The sequence below is a fragment of the Sceloporus undulatus genome, chromosome 1 (genome assembly GCF_019175285.1).
Source record: "Sceloporus undulatus isolate JIND9_A2432 ecotype Alabama chromosome 1, SceUnd_v1.1, whole genome shotgun sequence".
Taxonomy (NCBI): Eukaryota; Metazoa; Chordata; class Lepidosauria; order Squamata; family Phrynosomatidae; genus Sceloporus; species Sceloporus undulatus.
This window is the reverse complement of record NC_056522.1, coordinates 183,385,508-183,406,526: the sequence shown is the minus strand read 5'-3', so window position 1 is coordinate 183,406,526 and position 21,019 is coordinate 183,385,508. Positions and strand designations below refer to the sequence as shown.

Genomic DNA, 21,019 nt, shown 5'->3' with positions numbered 1-21,019 from the left:
CTGTGTGTCATGTTCCTGTTGCTCAAGAGTTTCATCAGCATTTAAAGATGCCAAGATAAAGATGGCGGGACACATTCGTCTTCTTGATTGAAGGCGCTGAAATTGTGAGAACATCTGAACAAAGCTGGCATAAGGTGACTGTATAGTAGGGTTGGGGAAAATGAAGCTCATGGACCCCATGGATCCCAATCCCTGTTTGCACTCCAACTTTCCAGGACACCCTTGGAGCTCTCATAACCTCAATTAATTTTTTTTGTGGGGAGGGGAATCAAATAAACTGTTGCACAGCCACATAAAATGTGGTGGGTACTCCTATAATTCCTATAAAATAAAAAAGGCTACAAATTACCTGAAAATGAATGGGTTTTGTTTTGTCTTTATGAGTCGTCCTATACAGACTGGCACTTTGGGCTGGCATGGGGACAGAGTTGGAGCATAGTGTCCTCACAACGCGTGCCCAACTCTCCCACTCCTGGGTGCCCTGATGCCACGCACCACTCTACATGACATGCAGCTATAGGGTGCGCCTCTGGCACTGCATCCAGGTGACGCAGCGCCAAAGGTGCATCATATTGTCTTGCTCCTATGGCTATGGTGTGCTGTCAAGAGTGCAAAAAGAAGCCACTTTTTGGGCTCCTTTTTGCGCCCTCAAAAGGCTGCATCGGGGCACTGATGATTCCATGACTTCAACAGCCCCTTCCTCCACATCATCTTTTTTATATGCAAAACAAAACAGAAATACATACAACATGAGAACAAGACAGGACACCAGACCTGCCAGATTTCCCGGCAAAAAGATATTAAAGACCAGGAGATAGTTAATCTTTCTACAAGGGAATTCACTCCCTACCAACTTCAGGTTCTGAAAAAAGGCCTTTCCTTTGTGCCTACACCCAAAATTGATTATTTTCAGACTATGATTGAGGCACAAAGGCTATTCAGAAAAATAAAGATTGCAGACTTTTTTGGTATGGAGCAGATTGATAAGGGCACTGAGGTATATAATTTTAAAGCAAAATCTACCTTTTATCCAGTCACTACTAATCATAACATCTTGGCTTTTGAGGACATTATCCTTAAGGAACTAGCATCCATTAAGGATCAACCACCTAGAGTCTGGCACAACTTATCAAAATTGGAGAGCATAGCACTTAAAGAACTTTGCCAACTCCAGGATGTTGTTTTCAAGCCTGCAGACAAGGGAGGAGCAATAGTGGTATGGGGTTTGCAAGAATATATTGCTGAGGCACATAGACAGTTAAATAACTCGTTACATTATGCACCTTGTAGATGTAATCCCACAAAGGAAATTAAAAGATCCATCTCTGATGTTGTTTATGAGGCCCTCATGTATGGTTATATTAATAAAAACACCCATGATTTTTTGTTGGAATCGGAGGAACGGATACCCCTTTTTTACTTGCTACCTAAAATACACAAGAAAAAATTTCCAGTCCCAGGCAGACCGATTGTGTCTGGCTGTGGATCCATATTGGAACCCCTTGCAGAGTATGTAGATTTTTTTCTCAAACCCTTTGTCCCACAGATTCCAACCTACATTAAGGATACTGGACACTTCTTGCAGATCCTGGAACAGATTGTTTTGCCTAATGAACATTGTTTACTGGTGACATTGGATGTAGTATCCCTGTATACTAACATAATACATGATGAAGCTATGGACATTATAGAATCAACCCTTAATAAGAGAAGAGACCATTCACATCCCCCTACCCATTTTTTTGTGTACACTAGCTGAAATTTCCCTTAAACAAAATTATTTTTCATTCCAGGATAAGTATTACTGGCAGGTATCAGGTACAGCAATGGGATGCAAATTTGCTCCAGAGTTAGCAAACCTCTTTATGGATAATTTCGAGCAACAGCATATATTAAATGAAGATAATATCTATAAAACTAACATACTAGAGTTTAAAAGATATTTGGATGACATCTTTATCATCTGGAATGGATCGGAAAATGAGCTTTTTAATTTTCAACAAAGCATTAATAGTGTGCACAATACAATTAAATTTGAACTGAACTTTGATAATGCTAAAATCAATTTTTTGGATGTACTAGTGGTAAAAAAAGGGGTTCTATTGGAAACTGATTTGTACAGGAAGGAAACTGACACAAATTCCCTCCTGAGGTATGATAGTTTTCATCCACGCCACATGAAGCAAAATCTTCCCTACTCCCAGTTCCTCAGACTCAGAAGGAATTGTTCTGGTCTGATGGAATTTGATAAACATGCAAAAACTCTCATAGAACAGTTTGTTGTACGGGGATACCCTAAAAAGAGTTTGAAGCAGGCTTACTTTAAAGTAAGGAGGATGGAACGAAGGAGCCTCTTTGTTAAAAAAGAGAGAGAGGGAATACAAACCAGAATGCTCATACCCATCACTTTCAATGGCAATACCAGGCACATACAGAATGCAATTCTTAAATATTGGAATTTGCTCCAGGATGTTCCTGGGTGCTCTAATAAACCTTTATTTGTGTACAAACGTGCCAAGAATCTTGCAGATCATTTGGTCCATAGCAAATGTACAGTTCAAGGGATTCTACCATATTCACCACAGAGTAGAACGAAAGGGAATGTTCCCTGTTATAATTGTAGTGTTTGCAAATACTGTGTAAGACTAACGGAGTTTGTCAATCCAGTGAATAATAGAGTGTATACCTTGAATGATCTGTTTACCTGCAATACCAAAGGAGTGGTCTATGCCATCCAATGCCCTTGCGACCTTCTATACATCGGGATGACGACTCGCAGTGTAAAAACAAGGATATCAGAACACAGGAGCTGCATCAGGAATAGAAGGATGACCGCACCAATGGTTGAACATTTTACTCTTTGCAACCACTCGGACACGGATATCAGGTTTTGGACAATAGAAAGAGTCCCGGGAACTGGATTACATCTTGAAAGAAAACTCCGGCACAGGGAATTGTTTTGGATATACACACTACAAACCCAGAAACCGCATGGTCTGAATGACAACTGCAATTGGTCTGCTGTTCTATAAGTATTTCAAATGTTTGCCTTCTTATTTTCTGTTAATAATGGCAGGGACTGTTATTACTTACAGGATCGCATCCACTGCAGAATGATTTTTGATGAGATCTAACAGGTGTATTAGTTTTTGGTTTGCAAAAGGATTTAAATTTTCCCTTTGCATAACAGCATCAGAGCTGACAAGTACTTGTGGGACACCCCAGCCTAGGTGAGTTGGTAAGCAATTGGCTTCACACAAAACAGCTTTTATTGTAATCCATCTTTTATCAAATTTTGCCTAAATTTTTCAGGCATGGCTCAAGGTATGAGTTGACCTTCCACTTACCAAAAGGACAGGTGGTTCCCACATGCTCTACCTTACAAGGTTGCTTAAGTAGGTACCGATACATTTACCATTTTCTAGCTATATGGTCTTCTTTTTGTCAGCACAGTGTTTGATTTTCACTTATTTTATTCCCACAGTTCTTTGGACCACTGAGGAAGACAATTGTCGAAACGCGTCTGGTCTTTTTTTTGTAACTTTTGACAATTTTATCTGTTTTGGGCATACTGTATATCCCTTTCCAACCAAGCCTCTGTTTGTGCACTTTGTAACTATATATTTATATTGTGTGTACTTGTTTCCATACTTGGTGTGAGACGCAGAGGAATTGTGATAGTTCTGTATTATTTTGGGATTTGCAGTTTTCAAGCCCAGTTCTACTTATTAACAGTGCAGCTTATAGGCTAGAACAAGCCTCACAGCAGGTTTCAGTTCTGGTTTAGTTTTTAACATATTGTCCTAATAAAATTACAGATTTTTTAGCTTCATTTTTTCCCTAAACTCTGTGTTTTCCCATTTGCTTCTTGGTTTAGGGCATCACCTCCCAGTTTTCCTTTTTGCATCGGGGCTGTGGCATGAGGTTGCTGCAGCCCCAATCCAGTTAGAAAAGGGGTGGTCTGTCGAGTTCCATTGTATTGGTATGACCTGAGGAAGGGCAGGTTAGGAAATTGCTGGCACAGTCACCCATCCCTGCCCTGTACAATTGCTGAGATGAGAAGCTGCCTGCACCTCACTCTCACCATGAAACATGTCCACATGTAACACACCTAAGAAATGTGTGGGCTAGTTTGGGCAAAAAGGAGCATAAAAAGCTTAAAGAGACTGTGCAACAGTTGGCTACCTTTCTCCATTCCCTTTTTATCTCTATGTAAGACAGGGTGCTGAATTTTTTTTGGCCCAAACCGCTTCTCAAAATTTGACCATACCTTTGTCACTGTAGCTTCAAAAAGTGTTCTTTTGTATTGTAACTTGCCAATTTGCAGGATTCTAGCTCTAATTTCTGATTTTTTTTCCAGATCATTGATAGCATCATGTTAATAAAAAATGTGGGATTTTCAAGTGCTGAATACTGGGCCATCAGGAAGTTCCTTTTGCTGCAGAAGGAAACTCCAAAGGAAAACTGTGAGTATATGATGCAAACATAAAGTGACAAGTGCCCTATTAATGCTCTGTCATCCCACTTTTCTGCTGCTTTTAATATCTTCCAGTCTCTCTCTCCTTCTCCCACTTTTCCTCTATAGCCTCATCTTGCTGCATTTGCTACAAACTTGAGTTCAAAATACAAAAAGCATTGGCACTTGATAACCTCAGCATGAAGGAGAATAGAGGAGTGACCAGAATCTTCCTAGTAAACTCAAGCAAAAGCAAACTGTGATAGCCTCTTCTAGCTTGTGTGTTCTTCCTCTTGTTGCTTGGCCACATGTGTCTCAGTTTTCATTTGTGAAATGTTGGAATGTATGGTACTATAAAATGATTCTAGACGTATATCTGTTTTTATAGCATGGGGTATGTGATATTTGGGGCCTGTAATAAACCCCAGTGATTCTCTGTGATTCTCACTCCAATGGCTCATTGAGATTTTAAAAAAATATATTACAAACAAATTAAAAATCAATTCCTTCTCATTACAACTGATGTGTTAACATCAATAGAAGTGTTCTATTGTCAAGTGTTGTGGCCACAACTTCTCCCATAACATGGCCATACAGTGTTTTCTGAACTCAGGTTAGAGTCAGGTTTATTTTAGCTGGGCCCAAGTGCCTCAAACCTGAACCCACAAAAAGAAGGACAAAGTAGAAGGGGCAGGTTGACATACCACTGGTTCATTTGACACCCCTCCCCACTTTTGAGAAGAGAATGTGAAAATTATCATGTAGCAGTAATTATTGAAAAAGTCTTCACATAGTTTAACATTCCTTTGCAGGTCAGTTATGATCCCAAATTATTAAGAGAGTGAAGGTTAGGAATGTCAAAAAATTGGAAGGCCTGAGTAATACATTTTTAGTTTCAAGGTGCCAGGCCATTTTCTTTTTCTTTAGCAGCAGAGTGACAAAGGAGCCAAAAGAGTTAGATGGACATCAGATAAATACAAAAAAGAATCATCCTTTATCCATTGCAATGGAAAGAAGGACCCTGTAACAGCATTCTAGTAGTATCATATCAGTGTAACCCTACATAAACAGCATTCCCAGATTCTAATTATTCAAATGTTTTAGATGTCTCCCAGGCCATTCAGATAGAAGCAGTTGATCTTTATTTGTTTTCTTTGGCAGACACTCAAATATGAATTAATATCCACTGAGATCCCTCATCTTTGCTTCACATCAGCATGAACACTTACTTTATAAAACTGGAGCAGATATTTTGTTTTACATGGCTGTGGCATAAAGGATATGCAAGAGAAACAACCAGAGGTTAGTAATAATGATCTTCAGCTTTATGACACTGTACAATATATTTAAATGGGCCAAATGAAAAAAAAAACACAACAAACATGAACAACAATAAAACCAAACAACCCACCAAAAAGAAATGTGACTGTGTCTCGTTGGCATAAATCCAGATGCTAACCCAATTAGAGTAGAACCACTATGTAGCATCCAAAAATTGATCCATTGGGTCTACTCTAGTTGGGATCAGCAATTATATGACTGTTAATGCTGTGGACTGACCAAATTCACAATTCATGGATCAGTAATGAAACTCCTACTTTGCTAAAGACTGTGATGCCATTTGCAAATAAAAATTCTGCAAAAATGCATCCCCCTTTTAAAACTGAGCAGAAAGAATAAATACAAATATTCAGGCACACATTTTATTTTATTTTTAAAACGCAAACTGATGCACAACAAGGATGGAACCAAACGTAGCCATCAGTGAGGATCACAATGAAGTTGAGTTTGTTTTGAGCTAAACTGAGCAAGATTTGAATGAGAAAGGCTTAATTTCCAAAATTTTACAAGATATGTTTAAATTTACAAATAGAATCAACAGAAACAATCAAATCCAATATGATTTCATGGGCAAGGAATATAACATATACCATTAAAAAGTTGGGAGAGAGCATGGGGGAAGGATTTAAACTTCACCTCATGTGTGGATATCAAAGAAAACTTTATAAAAATGTTTTACAAATGGCATTTATCACCGGTAAGATTAGCAGAGATTAATAAAGATGTAAGGGATATATGTTTGAAATGTAAGGAGAACCCAGGGACTTTTTACCACATGTAATGAACTTGTCCACAAATTAAGAAATTTTGGATTGAGGTTCACAAGCCGATTCAAGAAATTTTTCAGATTAAGTTTGAATTAAAGCCAGTGATGTGTTTACTGAACATTGTTGAAGAAGAGAAGGTTAGAAAGAAATTGACACAATTATTATATTTATTTTCTACAGCAAGAATAACAATAGCAAGGAGATGGAAGGATAACGAAATCCCAACAATTCAATGGCTAATAAAATCTGCGGAAGTTATTGATATGGATAATTTGACTAGATTATTGATAGATCAGATACATAAAGAACATTATGATGTAAACTGGAATCCTTTCATAAAGTATTGCAAAAACAGATCGAAAGACGAAACATGAATTTTAGAGTGAAACATATGTATGTGGCATGAATGTAAAACATTTATGTCTTTAAAATATATGGTATAGGCATATAGAATGAAACAGAAGTGAGGACTGAAATGAAATAGAAGCAAAGATAGAAACATTTGTTGTATTGGGGAAAGCAGAAGATAAACATAAAATGAATGAGAATATTAAGGAGATTAATGAGGTAATTATAGACACTCTCTCCAAACCAATAATAATGGTGTATGAAAAATCTGATAAGGACAAAATACAGTGCAGGAAGGAGGAATAAACAAGATAGCTGAAAAAGCATACTTTGGAATGTTTAATGATATATAGTTGTAGAAAGCCGATATGCAAGGCATAGTAGGGGGGGGGGGCGAGAAGTTAAAGAGTATGGTTATTATTTTTCTTTTGTAGCTAACAAGAAATATAAGAGTAATAATGAAATATGTATGAATTATGTATGCAGAATGTATGTTTTTAATATCTCAATAAAATTTATAAAAAAAGAAAAAGAAAATAATGGGGCGAGTGCTCATGGTGGTGCATGTTTGCAGTGGCGTGTGTATGCGCCCCATTATTTCTGCCAGGGCTTGCCTTCCACATAGGCTCAAAGTCATGGAAGGCAAGCCCACCTATGGGGAGGGCTGACTGTATAGCTGGAAATCTTCTGTGAGCAGGAGCATAGGAACTCTATGATTGTTGGTGGAGTGATCATAGATGTCTGAAGTGGGTTAGCCAGGATGTTTTGTGATACATGGGACATTCCCCCTCCAATTTTTCCATGCTTCACAGCTTTCTTTCTTGATTGTGCAAGGAAGAGAATGTCAGCCTCCAGACCTTTGGTAATTTATTGCTTCCCACTTCAATGATTACCTTCCCTAATTTCAGTTTCTGTCAGTTTTCCACTTCAATTTTAACTTTGTCACTATCTTAACTTCATCACTATTCTTGCATTAAAGAAGAGAAAGTCTCCCTAGCAGCCTTCAAATTCGCCTCCAGTTTTGTGGTAATGAAGAGCTTCCTCAGTTTGATGAATTGCTACTCCGGTTCAATTTCCCACTTCAGTTCTTCATCACTGGTTTAGGAAGTGGTGGCTGGGCTAAAAAAGGGGGAAAGCAATGAAGTCCTATCTCCATTACACCTTTATGTTAGGGAGGTTTGCCAAAATACAGTCTTATTCAAGGGAATAACATTTAGACAATATTCTTGGAATTAGTGTTATGTGAACATTACATTTCCCTTTGCTCAAAGCACAGTTTAGGCTTGTCCAGAAAATGTGGTGGTAAGTGATGTGTGGATGATGGTTGCATCATGGGTACATTTTTGTTCTGTTCTGTCATTGGCTTGATGAATGACATACGTCACTTCTATGTGATATTTGAGATCTATTTTTCTCTTAGTTTTTTTTAAAAATTACAGCTAGCATTCTGTACAGTATTTATAATATTATAAAACCATTTTACAACATTATAAATTTTGGTGTTCACATTTATGGTCATTACACCATTGCAATAACTGGGAATACTCCCCAAAACCTACCTTAAAAGCCAAACAGCCTTGCCAAGGAAGGATTTACAAGGTGATAGAAAACAGGACAGTGAGCAAGGAAGCATCCACTCACCTTTCAACAGTAAGGCAATGTGATAAGCAGTTGGATCAGGAGCTCTTGGAAATCCTTCTATTAGCAGGGCTGTTTAGTTTCTAAAGCAGTTTTTGTGGGGTTTTTTGGGGGGGGGGGGGGGTTGGGGGGCTATGAGGCCATGTTCTAGAAGAGTTTATTCGTGATGTTTCACCAGCAGCTGTGGCTGGCATCTTCAGAGATTGCTGGCATAGAAGAGATTGGGCTATATATATTGTTGTTTGAGAGGAAGCGATTTGCATGTTAATTTGTGTATTGTTCTCTTGTTGAATGGCAAGGTCTCAGGGTGCCTATTTAATTAATGATCCATTGTGAAGTCGAAGGCATTCATGGTAGGCATCCATGGTTTTTGGTGGGTTTTTCAGGCTATGTGGCCATGTTCTAGAAGAGTTTCTTCCTGATGTTTCACCAGCATCTGTGGCTGGCATCTTCAGAGAATGCTTGCCTGGAAAGGAACTGGGTATATATATTGTGTGACCTGGAAAAGCAGGAGTGATTTGCATGTGTATTGTAATGATCCATTGTCTGCTGGGGAAATCCCTGACCCTGGGTAGTTGTCATTTGACTAGTAGCCAAACTTTGTTTACTTTCAGGGTTCCTCCTTTCCTTTTGAAGTTGTCCTGTTATTTATGGATTTCAATGGCTCCTCTGTGCATACTGACCTGATAGCTGTCAGCATGGTCCAGAATTTCAGTGTTTTCAAATAGCATTTTATGCCCAGGATGGTTTATAACGTATTCTGCTACTGCTGATTTTTCTAGCTGACCCACTTCTGCAGTGTCTCTTGTGTTCCTTGATTGATGTCTGAACACTGTGTTTTGTGGTCCCTATGTAGACTATAAACAAGCACACACAGGGGCCATGTTCCACAGCAGCATCACTGAGGTTGGTGTCACCTATCCACCCACCCAGACTGCTGCAGCCTGTGGAGGGACCGCTTAGGGTCCTGTGCAGGTGCTGGATAAGTGGGAAAGAGAGACACTGCCCCTTCTCATTCGCCCAGTAGCCACACCAGTCCCTCTCTGTGTACCACCTCACTGGTTGACATCCTTCTCTGGCATGTCAGCATGACCCACAGCCCCTGGATTACCCTAGTAATACCCATGATGTGCCAAGCTCTACATGAAAACTTTTTTGGTGCTTTGTACAGCTTTCAGGTAAAAAGCTCTACAATGAGCTTACTTGATCTGTTTCTGGGAGTGGATGGGTCAGCTCACCAGGATAAATGCCTGTTTTTGCTTTTGAACTATCAACTAATATGAAACAGACCAGAAAGCAACATCAGAAGGGGTTTTCAGTGCTTGGTTACATTTCACATGGAAAATTTAAGGTGTAGATATTTCTGAATCAAGGTAACAAACTAGTCACAACAAGGGATGCTTAAAGAATTTGATCTTTATGAATTCCCATACAAACTGACCTTTTATGTGTGTCTCCTCTCCCTCAAGCATGTGTGCATTAGAACTTGGTTGCCTGTTGGCTTTCATGATTCATGATTCACAGAGCTTTCGGCTCAAAAGTAAATCCAAATACATTTTAAAAGCTAGATTTTGAAAGAAACTACGTAGAGGAATTGGACTTTCTGAGATAAGTCATGATATCTTAGTTCATATGTTCACCTGCAGATTAATATGGAAAGGGGATAGAACAGGTGCATGAGTTTGTGAATGAACATATGCAAAGTGACACAGACCCAAAACAGAACAATTCATCTCTCCCTAATTACAACTAACATTCAGCACTTCCTTTTCTGGTTGTAGGCTTGGCTTAAATGGAGAATTCTGAAGAATAATTCAGGACCTGGTAGCTGAAAATTTGGAAATTATTAACCAATCAGACTATGTTTCATAGTGCTTGAGATGAAGCTATAGATGGCTGCTGCTGTAAATGAATGTACATTTTCTCCCACTTGGGTTTATTTATATATTATATCTTAATATCAGCAAATAGCCAAAGCATTGTGGATAGTTTGAAAAATAAAGTTAAAAATCATACAATATAATTCCATAATAAAATTAACACACACCCCTTCAGATTTAAGCCAGAAATATAGTAAAACAAAAGGGGAAAGAAAACCTAATCAAAATGGTAGCAGTTCAAAATCTAAAAATCGCTATTTTTTTAAAAAAAAATATGGATCACCAAAAAACTGGGAGAATAGGCAAACATGAAAAGACTTAAGTGCAGAAGCCAGACAAGCCTCTGAGTTAGATTGTGCTCATGAAACTGAGAGTGGTCTCCAGGGTTTGTTGTTATTGTTGTTGTCATTATTGTATGCCTTCAAATAGTTTCCAGCCTATGGAGGCCCTAAGGTGAACTTATCAATGGGTTTTCTTGGAAAGATTTGTTCAGAGGAGGTTTACCATTGCCATCCCCTGAGGCTGAAAGAGTGTGACTTGCCCAAGGTTACCCAATAGGTTTCCAACCCTGGTCTCCAAACTACTGGTCTCCAAACCACTATGTCAGTGATGAATCCACTGTGCTTGAGTCTGAACATTAAAGATATTATCTGTTAAACCCAGCCAGGAACCAAGTTCAGACATATTTAAAACTCAGTAAACCTTTATTCAGCAATTATAGATCCACACCTGAGACGTTCACTGTCACAACTAAACATCAAGTGTTAACAATGTCTAATTAAATTATATATAATATCTAATCAATGGCAAGCTGTCTTCCTATTCATTAAAAATTTCTCCCCACTGGGTTCCTATAAACCCCCCCCCTTGTTCTTACAGCCAGATTCTTCATACAGGAGTGACCCTGAGCAAGCTTGAATCATGCCTGCCTCCTTTACAATTTTATCCCTCCACCTTCGGCTGAGATAAACATTTCTCTGCAATACTCGTCTCACTGTATATCCCATTACAGAAGTGAGTATCTCTAACCCTATCTTAAATCTTTATACTATAACTTAATATGGCAGGCAAGATGCATAAACAACTGCTGACATTATCCAAGGTCCTGGATTGACTTTGAGTTCCTTGGCTAATGCCACCGAGGTCCAGATAGATTCATCATCCCATTGACACTGGCTGCATCTGCGCTGCAGAAATAATGCAGTTTGACACTGCTTTAACTGCCATGGCTCAATGTAACTGAAACCTGGGGTTTTTAGTTTATCTGGCACCAGAGCTTTCTGACAGAGCAGGCTAAATATCTCACAAAACCACAGATCCAAGAATTCCATAGCATTGATCCATGGCAGTTAAAGCAGTGTCAGACTGCATTATTTCTGCAGCGCAGGTGCAGCCAAGGAAGCTATGAACCCTCACTGAGTGGTCCAGTGTTCAGAATATCTTCATTTAGCTCATATGTCATTAACCCCCCCCCCCCCCAAAAAAAAAAAAATAAAAAAATAAAAAAATAAAAAAACCCCAAACCATGATTCATATTCTAGTGTTCCTCAACTGTTGTATATTTATATCTACTACTTAATCTATTTAATGTTGTGCATCTTCTGAAGTAAACTGTTGTTAGGCATGAAAGTTTCTGCGCACTAAACTACAGCACGTTTTATTGTTCTGGCAAACTATTAACACTGCTCCTCTGGAATGTGTTATTTGTTATCATCTATTAATCAGCTCTTTAAAAACAGAAGTATCTGTATTTCCATGATAACATTAAGTTAAACTTTGAAATCATACAAAGCTACTGAACCCGAAACCCTAGGCATATTGACTACAGGAGTAAAGTCTAATATGCACTGCAGAATTGATGCCGCTTGTCACTGCTTTAACTTCTATGACTCAGTGCTATGGAATTCTGGCATTTGTAGTTTAATGAAACATTTAGCTTTCTCTGCCAGGGAACTCTGGTGCCACAATAAACTATAAATCCCAGGATTCCATAGCATGGAGTCATGGCAGTTAAAGTGGTGTCAAACTACACTATTTCTGCAGTGCAGATTAGGTCTAAATCTTAATTAGTTCAGTTGGACTTGCTTCTGAGTCATGCATTGTTTTATAAAGGTTTGTGTATAAGGATCCATTTCCCTTGGTCTTTATGTACCATATGAAACCTTGTTGAATCTGATTGAATTATGCAGCTCCTAAGTGATAGATTATGCAAAGCTCCAGTGTATTTGGAATTAAGTCAGTCTCACTATTAATCTGGCCTCTTTTGTTTCATTTCAGGAAAGCCCTTTTAATCTCATTAATGTAGATGGTTTGTCAAGTGGAATCTTCACAATAATGGCAAAAAGGGGGTGTGGGAGGGCGACAGAGCATCACTCTCTCTCTCTCTCATTGCACAGATGGTAAGGGCTGAACCTTCATGAAGTTGTTATTGACCTAATTGGAATCACATTTGTGTATTGTTCTCAAGCTATGTTTGCAGCGGGGATGGGGGGAGGAATTAGAACTGTGCCAGTAGAAAAATGTGGAACTGTGAAAATCTTAAAAGAGGCAAAGTGGAGTAGGGTGGGGGATTCCACAACCCCCTCGGTCATTCATGCTATCGGAGCAGACCACTGTTGACCTAGGGTCATACTTGGGGAGACACCCTACAGCTGCAGCAGTTCCCCTTCATTTCCCAGTGGAAAGTCTTGCTGGGTGGGATCAATCTTAAATAGGGTATCTCAGGCCTGGGAAAAGCCACACAGATTCTCAGCCATTTATAAGACAGTAATTAGGGAAGCTCTATATTCTCATTGAATGGAGTGAATAAAGGTTGTGAAGTCTGGCCCCAACTTTGTTATTGTTCTTCTGCAGGAGTGTCCAATGGAAAACATATTCAAACCTGCAGAAAGAGGTCAGTAGCTAGTAAGGGGCTTCAGAAGCTTGGCTACTTATAAGCTGAAATAAGATGTTATGGTTCTCAAAGTTAGGACTATTAAAAATACTCTATTTCTCTAACCATCTAATACATCTTTTGGGGCATTTTAGAGGTGTGAAATTTCTACTCAAAGGATTCTGATTCTATTTAGTATCATTGCTTCTCCTAACTGCTACTGATTTTGCACAGTTTCTTGCCAGCTTTACTTTGTTTTTGTTTCCCAGTTTGTCACACGGACGATCCTGCTTGATCAGGGATCTATGTAGTGGATTGGATTGTAGAGCAACAAAAAGTCTGGCATGATGATGCAAACTGACACCAACAAAGAGAATTACAAGAAAGTGAATGGTGGGGTCATGTGACAAATGAGGGAAAATTATGGTGAAGGCAAAGGATGGTGGGGGCAAATGATGACAATCCAAATAAGTAGTGAGTCTATGGGCTCATTCCCACTTACATTGAAATCAGAGTGCGATTTGCATTCGCTCCATGTTGGTAAATCGATTCCAAAAGGTCCCTCGTTCCAACTATGAAAGCAGATGTTTTCATTACCCCCCTGTAATCACTTCTTTTTTGCCGTGATTGTTGTCCCACTAGTTTGCACCACTTCAAAATGCATGTCAATCATTTGTGCCTCATCAGTGATCTAAGCAGGTCCCTCCCAGACCCCGCCATGCCTGGATCACTTGATCCAAGGGTGGCCAGGGTCTCTCTCTCTCTCTCTCTCTCTCTCTCTCTCTCCATATATATATATATATATATATATAAAATTTGATTTATTGGTTTTGCAATTACTTGCATTTGCAAGTAGTTGCAACATAAATGAATCAAATTTTCTATGATTTTTATTTGAAAAAACAAAACGTGCACTCATCAGTCACACAACAAGCACAAAGACAGCACTGACAGTGTGGGGATGGTGGATCTGTCAAAAACTGAGGAGGGATGGTAAACACCCCTTTACCATTCATCCCTCCCTTCCAGAACGAATCGATTCTGATCTGTCGTTCCCACTTATTGAATTCACTTCAGAATCGATTCTTCTGAAAAAGACCGCATACAAACTACTCTCTGGAAAAACTGGGTTTTTTGCCTTTGCCTTGCTTCATTGCGAATGCAATTGATCACACAAGGATCAGAACCGGTTTCGAATGGGAACAAAAGTCACTTACACCAATAAGCAGTTCACTCTTTTTCATAGTATTATAGGGTACCATATTATAGGGTACAGGCCCTACAAAATCTTGAGGAGTTCTATGGGAGAAAAACCTGATAAAATAAAATAAAAAGTTCGTTTAATAAATAATAAATAAATAAAATTTATTTTTAGCCCGCCTTTCCTCAGATCAAGGCGGGTTACAAAAAGTACCATAAATGCCATTACAAGATAAAAACACAACAGATATACATTAAAATAGCAATCATCAAATACAATCAATAGAAACCACAATATAACAATAACCAGCTAGCTTAAAATGTACAACAATAGTAACAATGAGGGGGGAAGAGGGGAGGCTAGCAAGGGAGCAATTAGGGGAAGGCTTGTTGGAACAGGAAGGTTTTTAACTCCTTCCTGAACCGATCAAGGGAGGTGGCCGAGCGGAGCTCACCGGGAAGCGAGTTCCAGAGCTGAGGGGCCGAGCTGGTAAAGGCCCTACGTGATATTGTGGCATATTTTGAGTCTGGAACTCTCAGCAGATGCTTCACGGCCGATCTGTTTAAACAGTGGACAGTATGTTCTCAGTTCTTTGGTTTGAAGAGTTTTGCAGGAATTAGGGACAGAAAGAATATTTGGAAAGTTTAGAAAAATAGTTGAAAATTGTGTTTCTTGGATGTTGGAAGACTCTGATGAGGGAAGTCCTGGTCTGATGAGAATTTTTGCAATTCGGGACATATTCTGCACAATGTCATACTTTTTGGTGCATAAAACAGCAGAAAATATTGTTTCTTGTGTATAAAATGCTGTTTCTTGCACAGAAAATGCCATTTTCAGTACAAAGTTTTATGCAAAGTCCCAAACTGCAAATAGTTTTTTGCACAGTTGTCAAAACTTTTCTCAGAGAAGGAAAAATGTGCTGAAATTACTTGTTTCTTCCTTCAAGAATGAAATTAGCAAAGGATTACATCCCTAGCACAGCAATGACTAAAATGAAGGATTTGTTAAAATGCATGTCTCCCCCTCCCCCAATGTGGCATTTGCTGACAGAGTGAAATAGAGAGCTGCCTCTGCATAGGTGAAGCCAAGGCCTGAATCCAGTTATTAATCCCAATTAGGACAGACCCACTGAATCAATGGGATTTACGTAATTGGGTCTGTCCTAATATAGGCTAGAAATTAGATTTCTACTAGTTTGCCCATCTAGTCCAGTACTATCTACACTGACAGGCACTGTCTCCTTTGACTCTTTAGCATTTCAGGCATTCCACCCTCTTTAGTCATTGGCTATTTAAACTTTAAGCTCAAGATGCTAGAGACTGAGGGCCCAAACAGACAGGCCAAAATAAAGCTGCTTTGGGCCACTTTGGAAGTTACGCATGTGTCCTAAGAGGCCGGAAGCCGCACCAAATCCATGCTCTAGTCTTCTTAAAATGTGTGTGTCATTTAAACAGCATACCTCCAAAGTGACCCAAAGCAGCTTTATTTTGGACTGTCCAGGCCCTGAGCTATGGACTTTCAACTAGCAAAACATATGCTGTCCCCCTATATGACACCACTTCCCTTAAGAGTATAAATTCTTCAATTGAATGTGGATCATGACCATTTAAAGGTACAGCAAAGCAGTATGTCAAAGTGATGTTACTGCAGAGATGGAGCTAAATTGGAAATTGCATACTGTAGCCCTCAAAAATATTTCCTACTCAGTGCTGGTTTCTCCAGGCACACCTTGATTTAGAGGTTCACTCTCCTTTTCTGCTTCTAAGACTTCCTTGAAGTAGGCTTTGGAGAACAGACTAACTGCAAGAGTAATCAAGCAGCTGGGATGGCAACTGTACAGCCATCAAGGCAATGATGCTTGCCTTGACCATTCTCTTCACAATATTTTCTACTTTTGAAAGGTTGTTGTAGTTAGCTGCCCTAGAATAGACCTCAACTCATGGTGACCCCATGGATGGGACATCTCCAAGCCCTACAGTCCTTCACTGCTCTGCTTAGGTCTTGCAGATACAGGCCCATGACCTTGCTGATCAAGTCTATCCATCTGGCATTCAGTCTCCCTCTCTTTCTTCTGCCTTCGTCCTTTCCCAACATTATTGCCTTTTTTTTAATGAGTCATGCCTTCTCATGATGTGGCCACAGTATGACAGTCTCTATTTAATCATATTGGCTTCAAAGGAGAGTTTATGTTTGATCTGTCCAAGGACCCAATTGTTTGTCTTTTTGACTGCCCATGGTATTCTGTGGCAATCAATTTATTAATCAATTTAAAGGCTTTGTAGATTGTTTTTCTATAAATGAGGAGTGGTTAACAGAGCACAAACAAAATGATTCTAATATAAATATAAAGCTCCAAATAAACAGCCAGAAACAGATCATTCATAATGATGGGAAAAGGTCTTTATGATAAAAATGTTAGACTCCCCCGCTTTTCAGAATCCCAGTAAGAAAGAGGTTTCATGTTTTCAATATTATGTTTCAATATTTTGAAATCCCCGACAACTAGAATGGGCAAATCAGTCTATTTGCAGCCCACATTGCTTTCACATGTTTTCAACCATAAGTCCATTCCACCCCATTTCCATTTTAAAAAGACCCACAGGATAATTTGTACTGAAATATGTATTTATTAAACAGAGTTTTATATCTGTTTTCTATCAAAATATGCATTTGAATCATTTCCCCCCTCACAATACACGTAACTGAGTGTATTTTGTCTCAAAATACACATTTTAAAATCTGGGCTGGTCTCCTTTCATTTTGATTTGAGGATTTTGCCAGAGCTGTGAGCATTCTGGCCTTACCCCTAAAATAAAGAAATTGGGAAGAGAGCTAATTCAAAAGGAATCATTTCAAAGGGAAAGGATTTATAGTTATGTCAGAGAGGGACACTTTGCTTCTTTCTTTCATTTTAAAATACCCTCCTTTTAAAAATAATAATAAAAAATAAAGACATTTGATAGCTTTCTGGAAGCCACAGCACCATAGCAGTGGAGTGCTTTGTACAACTTTCTTCAAGTATCTTTGGGAAAGATACCATAGCAACACTTGGAAAGTTGCATGACATTTTAAGGAAAAAAGTGTGTGTGTGTGTGTGTGTGTGTGTGTGAGATATATATATATATATATATATATATATATATATTCAAAAGGAAAAAGGAGATACACAAAGTCTCATATGCTGCATTTGTAAGCCCCATCCCATCTGAACCTACACACAGTATCTAATGTTAATATTTTTGATGCCTCTCTCCTCTCCCATTGCATCAGAATATTCAGGAAGTAAGAAACTGAGTGAGAAAGAAAGGCCCTGTATATACCAGCCATTAAGGCCAGCATGGGGGCAGAGTTGGGGTGTAGCATCCTCATGATGCATGCTCGACTCCGTCCCCAGGGCGCCCTGGCACTGTATGCGGCTCCACACAGTATGTGGCTTCATGGCGCTCCTATGGAGCTGCATCCATATGACACAGCACTGAAGGGGTGCCATATAGCTGTGGCAACATGGCTATGGCACCCTTTCGAGGATGCAAAAAGGAGCCGCTTTTGTACAGGGCCCTCAAGAGGCCAGATCGGCGTGAGGTTGCCATGGCCCCGATCTGGCTAAATAGCAGTCTATACCATTAAACTGGGAGGTTGCTCATGTTACTTTATTCCACTATTTGCAAAACTTGAATTCTTCAAGCATTCTCACCAGTGATGCTGATCAGTGATGTGGAAGGGTGGGTAGTGAAGCACCTTCAAGTAAGTAAAGTCAGTCGTAAAATATGTGCCAATTAAAGAAGCCAGAAGAGAGAACAAATCTATTATCTTCAGAAGATTTTTATGCTGGAGTTGATGGCTCCTAGAGACAGGGGAATAGTAACAAAGAACACCAACATCTGTAAGGAAATACTTGTTGTTGTGTGCCTTCAAGTCATTTATGACTGATGGTGACCCTAAGGCAACCCTATTATGGGGTTTTCTTGGCAAGATTTCTGCAGAGGAGGTCTACCATTGCCTTCCCCTGAGGCTGAAAGAGTGTGAGTGAGTTCCATGGCTGAACTTGGAACTGAACCCTGGTCTACAGAGTCATAGTCCAATACTCAAACCATTATGCCACGCTGATACTACAAGGGGCTATGGCTCCCACAATCTCCATATTAGGAGGGCTGACTTGGTGATGGTGACTGGGTTATTCCGGCACTTGTAGTCTTCAAATTAATTTTTCCAAGCTTTGATTTCAAATTAATTTTTCCAAACTTTACAGTTTTAACATGAGTGAGTACACACAGCTAGTCCTGGCATCTTGACTTACTCCTAAAAAATGTGGACTGACAGTGGGGTTCTAGCTAAATGAACAACTAAGATGTGACACATGCCAACTTGATTAAATAAATGACAATATCATTGTCTTTTTCTTCGTCATTGTTTACGTAAGAGAAAACAAATGAACTTTTTTCTTATTCTACTATGCTCCAAAAGAGATAGTTAGTGTGGTCACAATAAGCATTGTGAAAGAATATTAGACTTTTCAAGTATGCATATACTCAGTGGAAGAATAAAATGGCTGTTTTTGTTCCTTGGCATGTTAAGAACTATGCTTTAATTTCTTTAGGCAACACAGTTCACATGTCCCTTGGAGAGACATCTTGATTCTGGGCTTGAACAAGAAAAATGTCAGCCCCAATGAATTCTCCTTCGGGAGTCATTTATTTACATACCCTGCCATGTAGGTTTATAACCAGAACTGAGGAATGCACAGAAATGTGCTAAGAAATACAAAACCATTCTTAGCTGGCATACATTTAAGGATATTTCTGCTTCTATATGAAATCATGGGCTGCAAAAACAGCCAACAAACTTGGAATTTCTTCATTACTGGAGGGAATACAAATAGCATTCCATCGTCTCCACTCCCTGATAATGTGCCAGAACATGGAAGATTACTTTTAAAAAGTAATTAGTTAGAGTTATAGTTCCGAGGCACCCCTCAAAAAACTATGGAGGCCGGCTGTGAAAGTCTTCGACTTCATACCCCAAAATAGTTAGCTATCAATGTACAGTAATTACATTTTTGTTTTACAATTAGAGTTTTACAAAAAACAAGTACTTATTTTTTCCATGTCACAAAATAAAAGAAAATATTTCCAACTATAGTCACTTTAAAAATAATTGAATGCTTCAGACATCTAATCTTTGAGATAAAGCAAAGGATGGAACACAATGCTTTAGTCCCTTGGACCAGATCCTTCCTTTAATAAAGCTCATAGTTTTGTTTATCTTTTCCCTAGTAGTGGGGTCAAAGCCATGTTCATGCCATAGAAACCAATCTACTTGGAGGTTTAGGCATTTAGGGGGTGCATTTGTGTGACAACCATTGAAAGAGTTATAAATGAGGCAACCTTTGGGCTGGGTGTTCCAGTCTCAGAATTTTGAATAGGGAACTAAAGGTAGGATAAACTATGTGATTGTGTTCTAGAGCCCAACAGTACAGAAATATTGTAGAGTGGTAGAACCAGGGAGTTTACCACACAGCCCACAGGGACGCTCCCAGCGCGGGATAAAAGGCAGTGGTATGGGAACAGAATAGGGGCTATCACACATTTTATCACACATCGGAACACTGCCAATGCCACCAGAAGTTCCCATCCCATTCCTGATACGTCCCAGAGGAGGTGAGTCTCAGGAACGCTTCTGAACCGTTCCTGAAAATCGTCTCCTCTGAGACAGATTGGGAACAGAATGGGAATTTCCGGTGGTGGCGGCAGTGTTCTGGCACGCGATAAAATGTGTGATAGCCCCCATTCTGTTCCCAGCCTGCTTTCTTTTGTTCCACACCAGGAACGTCCCTGGGGGCTGTGCGGTAAACTCCAAGGTTGGGAACTTTGGCTGGTCTGGGGGTCACTTTCCCACCATTTGGGACTCTCCAGGAGCTACAGTAACTGCATAAAATGCACACAAATGGAACAAAAAGGGAAGCAAAAAGAAACCAGAAGTGCCTTAAATCCACTTCTGATTTGAATATTAATAATATTTAACATTTACATGAAACCGCTGGGAGAGATCATCCGGAGACATGGGGCGCGGGGTTATCAGTACGCTGATGACACCCAAATCATTTTCTCTATGTCTCCGACTGATGCAGTGACCGGGGATGGCGTCTCTCCTCTCGTGGCCTGTCTGGAGTCAGTAATGGGCTGGATGAGGAAAAACCGACTCAAACTAAATCCAGAGAAAACGGAGGTACTAGTGATAGGTTCCCCCGGTCCGGGAATGGCGGTGGTTCCACCTGTCCTGAACGGGGTCACGCTCCCCGTGAAGGACTCCGTGCGCAGTCTGGGGGTGCTTCTTGACTCGTCGCTCCACCTGACTGCCCAGGTGAATGCGACAGTCAAGAGCACTTGTTACCAGCTTCGGCTGATTCGCCAGCTGCGCCCATACCTGGACCGGAGGGACCTAGAAACTGTTGTACATGCTCTGGTAACTTCGAGATTGGACTTCTGCAACGTACTCTACATGGGGCAACCCTTATAC

General features: G+C 39.7%; 1 protein-coding gene across 1 annotated transcript; it reads left to right on the top strand.

Annotated features, from left to right (window-relative positions):
• The first annotated feature begins 1,826 nt into the window (after positions 1 to 1,826).
• LOC121936109 lies at positions 1,827 to 3,032 on the top strand. Its single transcript, XM_042477983.1, has 2 exons — positions 1,827 to 2,621; positions 2,778 to 3,032. The coding sequence occupies exons 1-2, from the start codon at positions 1,827 to 1,829 to the stop codon at positions 3,030 to 3,032; spliced, it is 1,050 nt and encodes a 349-aa protein (XP_042333917.1).
• The last annotated feature ends 17,987 nt before the right edge of the window (positions 3,033 to 21,019 follow it).

Bases quoted from the DNA above. Each gene is read 5' to 3' on its own strand.
- LOC121936109 (XM_042477983.1), top strand. From the start codon at position 1,827: ATGGGATGCAAATTTGCTCCAGAGTTAGCAAACCTCTTTATGGATAAT. The intron at 2,622-2,777 runs AGTGTTTGCAAA...ATGACGACTCGC, and splicing joins ATGTTCCCTGTTATAATTGT to AGTGTAAAAACAAGGATATC.